Source organism: Odontesthes bonariensis, chromosome 21 (genome assembly GCF_027942865.1).
Source record: "Odontesthes bonariensis isolate fOdoBon6 chromosome 21, fOdoBon6.hap1, whole genome shotgun sequence".
Classification (NCBI taxonomy): Eukaryota; Metazoa; Chordata; class Actinopteri; order Atheriniformes; family Atherinopsidae; genus Odontesthes; species Odontesthes bonariensis.
In genome coordinates, this window is record NC_134526.1 from 15,739,851 (window position 1) to 15,751,125 (window position 11,275).

Consider the following 11,275-nt stretch of genomic DNA (forward strand, 5'->3'; position numbering starts at 1 on the left):
TTTTATTCAGCTGTTCACCCACCTGCTTGTCTGATCCTCTTTGTTTTATATGAACTGATTTGATTCCACTTGCCCTCTGCTAGAAGGTAATCTAAAGGAAATTTTTTTGTGGTTGCCTGCTGTCATGCTACTCAAACTGTTGTTCTTTCATTGTGTGGGATCTCTCTTTCCATGTTGTTATGACTATTTAAATCTGCAGTAAACACTTTATCATCACAAGTTGTTATGTTATCAAGTGCTTGATAGATGTACATTTTGCACAAGCATCTGCTAAATTAATGCAAAGACAATACATACTGTTTATGATATATACTATAATCCATCCATCCATTTTCTATACCACTGAATCCGTCGGTCGGGTCGCGGGGGGGCTGGAGCCTATCCCAGCAGTCAATGGGCGAGAATATACTATAATACTTGAATTTAATACGTGAATTTTTTTTGTAAGAATTACACACAAAGAAGTTTGGGAAATTGCATTGTTTTATCTTACTATCAAAAGTAATAACAGGAAAACAATATGAATTCCCTTTTGAAAGAAAAGAAAATAAATGTATGGTTTTTCTCAAGATTTATTGAAAAGAAGACCATTTCAGATAGTAAGTAGAATCAGTAAAGATTTGAATACAAAACAAAGAAGAAATTCCTACATGCTCTATATGCGATGCAAGCCACCCTGCTCACAATTTGTTCAGCCTCCTGCCATCTGGGAAAAGGTACAGGAGCCTTCGCTCCCGAACCACCAGACTCACCAACAGCTTCATCCACCAGGCTGTCAGGATGTTAAACTCTCTCCCCTCACCACCCTCAGTCACCAGGCTGGATGGAAGATGACTGTCCCCATGACTGTCTTTGCACTACTATGCAACTTGCACACTTAGCCATTACCAAACAGAACTGTTTTGCACCATTCCACTGCTTTCTTAATCCTCCATCCTACAATGCACTTTACTTATTTTAAATGCCTATTTTATGTTTAGATATGTCTATTTAACCTAATGTTTAGCTATGTGTCATTTTTTTTACCATATGTCTTTGTCTTCACAGTGGGATGGTGGGAAACGTAATTTTGATTGCTTCGTCTGGTATATGTGAAGAATTGACAATAAAATTGAATTGATATTTATCTGCATTTCCAATTAAGATCAATTTAGAGAAAAATTATTTGGAGATTATTCTTTAAAAGTCTAATATTCATGTCAAAATCAAACAGAAAGTTTGTGTTATATATCTAAAAAGTTTAAATTTACACATCTATTTAAACAACAAAGTTCCAGTGCTCTCAGCACTATTACCTAACACCAAGTCAGACTAAACTAAAAGAAAAGATGAATGTTGTGATATTAAAAAAGAAGGTTATATGATTGTGAGCTTGTGGTTTAACCACACCACCACTGGTTTGATTCCAGCTAAGAGCTATTATATTTTATATCTTCGAACCCACATTTTCTATCTGCACAGCCTCAAGATTTTAATTAAAGACAAAAATGTCATACAAAAAAAAGAGGAAAAAGAAAAATCCTAATATCACTGTCACAAATATAAACTTGACATAAATTGCAGAGGCAAAATCCAGAGGTTTTGTGTCTTTCATTGTCTTTCAGGGACGTTTAGTTGACATTCTGTTGTTTGTCTTTACTGAGCAAATCTGAAACACACAGAGGCACAACATTAGTTGCTTAGTTGCTACTTACCTTTTTTTTTTTTAAACTGCTCTTGCCAGAATCGAATCTGGCTTAATGGCCAATATTGAACAGCAGCTTTGATAAACTGCGCATTAACATTATTTAGGACAAAAAACAATTCACAACCCAGGGTCAATAAGAAATAGCAGACCATGCAGACATTTTCCTGAAAGTGTTACCCACCCTATGTTGTTTTTTCAGCTGATCTTACTTTCAGTTCCGCAAGGAACTTCTGCACTGTAGCCCAATCATTGACGATATCTAAGAAGAACAAAAAAATACATATATACTTTTTGGACATTAAAAAGAAATATCAGAAATACTTTAACAATATTGTTTGTGTACATGAATGGTAATTCTTTGATATGTCCCCTTTACCTGGGATTGAGTAGTCATCCATCTTTAGTGAATGCTCAATTGATTCCTTCATGGCTTCCTCCAGGAATTCCAGGATTTCAACCTAATTCACCATCAAAATATTTATTAGTTATTGTAGAGATAAATATTGTTTACAAACTGAAACAAATATGAATTAACAATCTATGAATTAACAATACAGTATAAAGCTCAGGGCTTTATACTGTATATTTTTGTATAAAATAACAGTTATGAGACAATTTTGACTGTTTGTGGTCATTTTAGTTCAAGCACATTTTAGAATTTCACTTGAATATAGAAAATTCTATTTACATGAATACACGATGTACAGCACAACTTACTTTGCAATCTTATCATCTTTAAATGTATAAAACACTGGACAAACCGTCAAGTCATGCAGCTGTTCAAGCAAAACCGCTTTAGCCCGTTCAAACATGTCCATTGAAGTTTTTAAATGACTCAAAATCTCATTCTGCATCTTCTCAAGTGAGCCCTCTCCTATAATATCTGCAGCTCCTGAAATAAAACAGAATTTTGTTGAGTAACTTTACACACAATTACAAAGTATGTATAAACTAATATAGTGACCTGCTGTACATGATGACTGCCTTTCTTACTCTCATAGCACTTTGTCATGGTTTCCTCTATTGTCTCCATCAGACTGCTGTAGATTTTTTTCTTGTGGTCACGAATGAAATTGTTTATCTTTTGCTTAGTCTTCTCTTCCTAAAATAAATTTTAAAAAATAGGAATATTTTCATACAAATTAAAAAAAAATCAACTTTACCAGAGAAGCATTACATTTGTCAAAGAAAATCTTAATCTTACAAGCAGCACAAGTGCGAGTTATTAACCAATGAACAGGATGTTGCTTTTCTCATCTTTTACCTCTGTCTTGAGAAATGTCAGCTGTAGTTCCACTTCTTTGTACTTCTCAGTCAGTCTCTCTGTGCCAAGAGAAAATCTGTTGATGACCCCGTTGAATGGTCCACGTTTTTTTTCATTTCTGAAACATGTTAACAAGTTTAAATATTTCAAAATGACAGTATCGGGATGTTTGTTTTAATAATCTTATACAACTGCATAATGTCGTATTTACAAGGTTTGAATATTGTCCATAGTTAGAAAATCGGACACTACAGGGTTTAATGTGCTTATTAAGTTCTTACGGGAAGGTCTTCCTAAATTCATCATCAATGCTGTCCATCAGGTATGAAGCCAACTTCATGTTGAGGTTTATTTGTTTGCCATTTTTGGGTTTGTGGACGCCACCCTTCTCGACAACAGACCTCAATGTCCTGTGAAAACCACGTCCATCTTTCTGAGTAAAAACAGGAAAAAATCTAATTTTGAAAACATTCGCAGGGGGTCAAATTTGATAACTTGGTATCTGATATTTATAATTTAAAAACGTACGGGACACAAGAAGGATGTCAAGTCTCTTTCACATGAACGTCTGGATTTTTCAACTCCTTCACTCAAGTCTCGGTCAAAGATCTTGTAAGCCTTCTCCATTGCTTCTTTAACTAAGGCGAGTTGATCCCTGATGTTTTTCTCAAGCTCTTTACACACAACAGTTTTTTTGCCAGCCTAGAATTAAAAATGAATAAAAAATATATGAATGACGAAGTTATAAATTCTAATAGTTTCTGATTACATAAATCTATTGTTCACGACAGTCAGCTAAAGTAAAGTAATAACTAATCAGTAAATCAAGCTTCAAAGTACAAAAATCTCTAAGGGTAATAATTGACGTCTTTAGTTTAAAGATGGTCCTTTTTTGCTGCACTTAAAGATAAGATGTCATAAATCTGACAGTCCCATGATTGATAAATAATAAATAAATCTGAACATGGTTTACTGACATTTACTAATTTGCTCTATATATAGATATACTGATATGTTTGTATATCTTTTCTGAAAATAATAATAACAATTAATGAAGTTTTATTCTTGATCTTACTGCTTCTCCCGAGTTGGCCCCTTGAATCAAAGACAGAATCCCATAAGCTCCAGACACATAGTTTAGTGTCTTTGAGTGACAGTCATTGATTTCTTTCAAAAAGTCTTGAAGCATTGGTATTTCTGTAAAAACAAACTTACATTTATATGATATACTTAATACAGTCAGATTACTGTGAAGCTATGATTGTCTGCTATCAACAAAGTTTTCTTGATCACATGGAGACTTCACCTACCAGTGTCCTCTGGATTTAGAAGTTTCCCATTCAGAAACTCTTTGGAGCTCACTGTGAACACTTTCAAACAGTCACCACTGAAGTGTTTCTGAGGAGAACAGAATTTTAATCACAAGTTATCCTTAAAAGATAATCTTTGTGGTAGATTTTTTGTGAATATTCAAAATCACCTTAATTGTGGTTAGCTTGCTGAATTCTTTGAGCACTCCAGCCTTGGCTTTTCTTTTTTGTTTGAGTATGAGGTCCCGAACTTCATCTTTTGAGCTATAAGTAGATACAGTAGTGCAATAAGCATGATTTCATTTTCTCAAAAAACATTAAAGTGGAACATAAACAGTGACTTGAAAGAAAAGGTTTCCTTCAGGTATATTTCTTGTTTTTGAACTGAGTTTCACTGGTATACATACTGGTCTGGTCTGTCGCCAGATTTTCTGACAGCTTGAGGACTGAATATTGACAAGTCCATTCTAAGACATTTAGTCATTTCCATTTAAAACACTTCAGTCTTGCTTTAGCAGTATGCTTTGGGTCATCTTCAATCTGGACAGTGAACCTTGATTTCATTCTCAATCATCTGGGAGACTGAAACAGATTCACTTAAAAATGCTTTCTTATCTTCCACTGACCAATTTCCCAGGCCCTACTGATGACAAACATCCCCGCACCATGAAGCTGCTTCCTCCTTGCATCATTGTACGGAAGGTGTTCCCAAAGATGGGAAAGGGGCAGGATTATTGCCATTTTCCATGGCTTCTTCTATGTGTTTGGATAGAACCCAGATGCCTTTTGACAAACTCTTTTTTCTTTGCTTTGAATAATGGCTCATCTCAGTACACATTTTTCGACTAACATTGTAGAGTTTACATCTTAAAGTGGTCATATGGACGGATATTCCAGTCTCTGTGCTGGAGCTTTGTAGATTCTTTAGTTACCTCTGACCTCTTTATTACCTCTCTAGTTAATGCCCTTTCCCTTTTCACTGAGTTTAGCAGTCTGCCTTTTCTTAGCAGGTGTGTTGCAGTGCTATGTTATTTCTATTTTCTCATAATTGTTCAAATGGTGATCCAACGGATTTGATCCGTTTTAAAAACAAAAGAAACAAAGGGGGAATACTTTCACAAAGCACTGTATATATTTGTTTGCATTCACTCCTCTTCAGCTTTTGGTCTCCATATGCATTGGTGCTTCACTTGAATATTGTATTTAAATGTGCACATCTTAATTTACTTACTGATCATCAAAATCTTCAACAAGATCAGATTTGGTGCAGATAAAGTGAATGCGTTGACACTCGCCACCATTTCCAAGGAGACTAGCAGCACTTTCCAGGATCTCCCAGGATTCCTCGTCAGATGCTGCTCGATTGATATCAGTGACAATCCACACAGTAGAGCAGTCTCCAACAATCTGAAAGGACATGATATTGTATGATTATTTATGATCAGTCATCAATAATTTGTAAAAAAAAAACAAAACACCAGTTTCCAGATAAAAAATAAGATGTAAAACAATTAATTACCTCTTTCCACATTTTATTTCTGCTCTTGTTACGGTCCCCATTTCCAGGAAGATCCACAATCGTCACATGTTGGAGAAGATCATTGTTTGGCACCTTGACAGTCACACACTTTACAAGTGGCCAGTACGATCTCTTTATTTCTCCACTTTCTCCTTGTTCTGTGCCATTTCTTGTGTATTTGACTAATTTTGCAGACAGCTCTTTAGCCTGCAATAATAAAAAATGTAATTAAAGCAATAAAAGGTTATTTCATTCATACTTATAGAAAGTGTTTAACAACAAGCATAAAATAACTGAGTGGTATTATAAAATAAATTCTATTACTAAGATACATTAAATCTGGATACTGTGTAAATTGAACATCCTTGGAAATAAAACTCTGACTTGCTCGCTCGCATAAAACTGCATGATTAGTTTTGATAAAGTTAGTTTAAAAAGCCTAATAAACATTGAGAGTACATTATTTAGTTGAATTAGACCAAGATAAATTTGTTTGGCTCAGACAGAGTTCAGCATCTTTGCTATGAGCCTGATCAAGTCCACAACAGTGAATAATAAGCCATGACAGATAGGCAAAAAGATGAGTGTGATGATAATAGGTGATGGAGAGACATTTTGGCACCATGGATGCTTGTGGCTGACAAGAATGCTCACATAATCCAGAAGTTTAGCTCATATTGTATAATTTTCTGAAGAGGCAAAAAGTGGAGACATGGTTCAACTAAATATTTAATCTAATTTCCAATACACAACACTTTCAGGGTATTGAAAAGACATATTTAGAATAATGTAACTCCTTCGACAAAGAGCAGAAGAATAGAAATATGTTTCACAAGAATGATATTGCCTAGAGATATAGTGAATACTGTTATGTACAGCACATTTAACTACAACTCATTAAATTTCACTTCCATCCAACTGGACGGATTGCTTTCAACAAAGTAACTTATGGATTTGTATTAGAGCTTACTGATTCACTTGTCAAATTCAAGATGTCAGACTGGAGAAATTCTGGAATTTCTCTGAAATATTTGCTGTCCATGAGGTTTTCATGGGATTTCTTCAACCATTCCTTTCCATACAGTGCTGACAGCTTGTCATCAATGTCATGGTATTCATTATCATTCTGATTTGCACCGTCCCTCAGAACCTGATCCTTGGACCACAACTCATCTTTCCACTCCTAAAAACAAACAAACAAATACATTTTAGTCTTGCTAAACGATGCTTAAACAGTAACTCTGTATTGTGATTCTTTAATCAGCTTCAAACAAGAGTAAATATGTTCACAGTTCATTTTACCTCTTTTGTAATGAACTCAATCTCAGCTTCATACTTCTCGTTGTGCATGTTAGCCTCTACTTTAATCATAACTGAAGTACATGCAGTGACACTCCCAGTAGGCAAAAGATTCTTCTCCCCGATGATAGTGTTTATCAAAGAACTCTTCCCAGTTCCAGTTCGGCCAAAGACACCAACCAGTTCCCTTTTATCTTTTGCCAAATCTGTGATTTTAGTCCTGTTAAGAGTTTAGATAAAGTTTATACATCGTTTATTTATGTGATTTTTTTGTAATCTCTCATACACACACACACACACACATATATATTCGTGACTTCATCGCGACATCACCGTTAAACATTAGTCAAGATATCAGTTATTTGTTGTCATTTGCTGTCACACAAGCATTTAGCTACAACAAAACCAGTCATGTTCTGTTGTCTTTCCATCTGGTCTTTTTGCTCCTGAAGTGCAACATTTTAGTAAGTGAATCCTCATCCTGCTGGTAGAACGTAAGTTAGCTTCATCCCGCATAATGTGCATTCAACTTTGTTATCCAGTTGAGTGAAATACTCGAGTGAATACATTTTGAATTTCCCCCATTGGGGGATGAATAAAGTATTTTTCTATTCTATTCTATTCATGTGCATATAGAATGGATAATGATTACTTACTTAAGGAAAGCATTGAGCTTTGTCTTTTCTTGGATGAGTAGTCTCTCATTGACATGGCTGATTATTTTTTTCACCTCAAACAGTATGACTGCTTCTATTGACAGAAAAATAAATAAATACTCATCAAGAGATTTCAAGAAATGGCAATAGCGGATCCAAATGCAGGACGACTGTCTGATGATGGAAACTGAAGACAACTTATAACAACAGTGGGACAACTAAATTCAACATGCAATGATCTGACATGTGTTCACTGGCAAAAAGTAAACACAAAAGATGTGATGCCAGTGAATTTTTTTTTCATGTACCCAAGTTAGAAGTTTGCTTTCCAAGACAAGTTGCATTGCATTGTTCCTCCTTTTTAAACTTGTCTAGGTTCTACAAAGCAGTTTACATGTGTATATTGTTATTCCTTTATTTGCACGGACACTTGTACAGAGCTATTACATACAGAGCTATTACATCCCACAACAATGTATTTATTATGAGTAATGTGGGGTACAGTCACTCAACCAATGAGTTTTTCACATGTAGACACACTGGCAATGGCATCTCCAACCTTTGCGCTGGGAGGCACCCACTCTACCAGCTGAACCAAGGCCTTATAGTAAGTTTGATACTTAAAATATCTATTACCTGATACAGAGTTACGCTGCCTTTTAGTTGGTGATTTGCTTGACTTGCCCTGGAGATCCAGCTTTCTTTTCCCTTGATTTGCTTATTTTAAAGAGAAAAAAAGTTTGTTTCCTGTTCCTCACATAATGGAATTTTGTTCAATAGAAAGAAATACTTGATAAGATATTTTGCATCTTACCTGTATTACTTGTGGATGGCAAAACCTGAATGAACATAAATATGTTACTCTTATACTGTATTGGATAACTTAATATATTATCCATAAATATGCACATAATTGCAGCTATACAAAATTAATTTGATGTTTAAAGCAATACTATGTAACATTTCTACCTTAAAATAACAGCTTGAAAAAAATTGTGCGGCTAGAATGAGTTTTAATATTACGATTGGCCTGTCTCCAATGCCCTTCGGGGGTCTGAGTTGGAAAAACTGCGCTATGTAACTTTGCTGGACCGGCCCGGGAGCGGCCAAGTACTTCGACTTGCTTTCTGGCACACCTACCACAAAAACAAATAGACCCCTCTCACGCTCCCAGGTACATTTGATTACTCTTACCTTCTCGGTCGACATAGCTTGCACCTTCTAACTCCTCGCCGGTTCGTCAACAAACGTGAAACGTGAAAGCGAAAGGGTGTTGTATTTACAACAGTGTAATCGTACATTACCTCCAAGCCTGTAGGGGGAGCTCCATAATGGGCTTTTTTGAGAAGTTACATTGTATTGCTTTAAGAAACAACATCATATCATATATCAACATATCAATTTTTTTTATCACATCCAGGAGAAGTTTATGAAAGTCCTAGGATGATTGAAGGTACCCATGGGCAAGGGCTCTCATTCACCTTCCTTGTTCCTCACACAACAGAAGTGATCCAATTAGATAATTCTTCAGGCAACTTTAGTTTGTTTAAATGCAAAATGTAAGAACAATGAAGGTAAGTTCATTGATGAAATGTCGGAATTTTCATTGTCATTTTACCGCAGTAAAATCTGTTGCCTCTTCATGCTGCTGTTGAATCTGCAGATGAAATAATCTCATTAAGTCATTCTATTGCATAATCATGGGTAATATAAAATATCTTATTTAAGTGTCAAAATAAGTTAAATTTACTTAAGCACAAAAAAAATCATATGTGTTGTTTGTGTCCTGATTAATTTTTTGCTCTTCCTGGTGATGAAAACAACCCCCCCAAACCCAACAACAAAGAATAAAAATCACTGTTCTGATTGTCAATGACATAATGTTACCAATAATTTTATCTGTTTATACATCACAATTTTAACAAGCGATAGGATCTATCTACATAAACTAGATCAATTACCGAAAAATCTGTAACACATTTTCAAAGTGCACATTACCTTTAACTGCTTGAGTTTCGACTTTAATCTTGAGCTTGGTCCAATTTTTGGAATCAACTTATCAATAGTTTGATCATCAAGGCAAAATAGAGATTCCTCGTCAATTTCTTCCTCTGAAATTTAAAAAAGAAAGCCTCATTCATCTTTTTTTTCATGCAGAAATATTTTCAGATTTACTGCATAATTCATTTGAAAAAAACTGAAACAAATAAAATTAATTTGAAATTTTCACAGTTAGCCTCTAGGACTGGTTGTATCAGCTGAATGCATCTTACTTCCCTTGGCTTTAACTAATTATCTTATTAATGCACACAAAACAGCAGGACAGATCTCTCAAAACTATGTGCAGTACTAATTGTCACCAACTGTCTTTCAGAGGTTGGATCCCTATTGTGCATGTATTTACCCAACAACAATTAATTGTAATACTATACCTTCAAATCTTTCAATCCAATTTCTTAGATTCCATTGAATAAGTTTGTCACGCACAAAATCATCCATGCCAAAGAACAGAAACTGAAAGATAATTCATGTGATCAATTATTACTTCTAAACATTACAGATGTGACTGCTTCATTCTTTAATACAATTGTAGAGTAGAATTGATCTGTTTAAGAGTTACTTTAAAACTTAAAATATCTTACCTGTTACCAAAGGTAAGAAAGGCAAAAATAGAGAGAGGCTAAATCTACAATACGGCACCAATCTATAACAGTAAGGAAAAATAGGAGGGCGCTGGTCAAAGGTAAAAGTTCACAAATGAGCACAAGTGCAAAAACCGCCAAGTAAGAAAAAAGAGAGTGAAAGAAAACAACATATCTTTGGTAAAGGCAGATTGTGAATGAGGACCAAGAGGCTTGAGGTGTGAGAGAGCAGAGGCTTGGGTTAGTGCAGGACAGATAGGTGTGGCTACACTGAGCACTGAAGGTAATGCATTTTGTCGGTTTCTGTCATATGCACAAGCGTGTCTCTACTGGTACTCCCCTCTGGTGTCTCCACTTCTCAACAACATGCTCTTCTTACACTGACCAACTGTGAACATGCTGTGTCTTTCTTGCATCTTCCTGATATTTTCCACTGAGCTTTTTTATGCAAAAACACAGATTTCTGAAACATTTTTCATAGTGATTTGGATGCTGTGCGGCTGGAAGGACTGCTGATCCGAACAAATTCATTTTCCTAATCCTTAAAGATGATTCCTCTTAGTTTCTTATCTATAAGCTGATCAACATCAACATCACATGACACTTCTGTGGAAGACTGCAGGTGTGCAGTCGAAACATGTCAAGCCGATGTTTCGACTTGGCCGAAGTTTCTTCGGCTCTATTAGCCGAAGAAACTAATAGAGGAATTATCTGCTTCTGTTGGTAATTCCGGCATTTTGGTAGCAATGGAGCTACATTTTAAATGTGGCTGGGAGAGATTCCTTTAGATATGAAATGTCTTCCTCTTAAAGCCTTTGTTGTTTTCTCTATTAAGGAAATGTTGATTGCAGACTTTAGAACCAGTTTTCATCTCTGTCAAACCCAATCTGTACTATTA

At 35.4% G+C, this 11,275-nt stretch overlaps 1 protein-coding gene across 1 annotated transcript; it reads right to left on the minus strand.

Moving 5' to 3' along the window:
• Positions 1–590: 590 nt before the first annotated feature.
• LOC142371303 (nuclear GTPase SLIP-GC-like) lies at positions 591–10,570 on the minus strand. Its single transcript, XM_075453945.1, has 22 exons — positions 10,378–10,570; positions 10,168–10,249; positions 9,734–9,846; positions 9,354–9,392; positions 8,550–8,574; positions 8,372–8,452; positions 7,736–7,829; positions 7,083–7,299; positions 6,751–6,963; positions 5,781–5,987; positions 5,493–5,668; positions 4,432–4,525; positions 4,262–4,349; positions 4,027–4,148; positions 3,480–3,653; positions 3,233–3,384; positions 2,952–3,069; positions 2,681–2,789; positions 2,449–2,579; positions 2,064–2,145; positions 1,869–1,946; positions 591–1,648 (listed from the first exon to the last, which is right to left on the minus strand). Exons 2-21 carry the CDS (start codon positions 10,232–10,234, stop codon positions 1,870–1,872), a joined length of 2,379 nt encoding a protein of 792 aa, XP_075310060.1. The 5' UTR covers positions 10,235–10,249; positions 10,378–10,570; the 3' UTR covers positions 591–1,648; position 1,869.
• Positions 10,571–11,275: the final 705 nt, after the last annotated feature.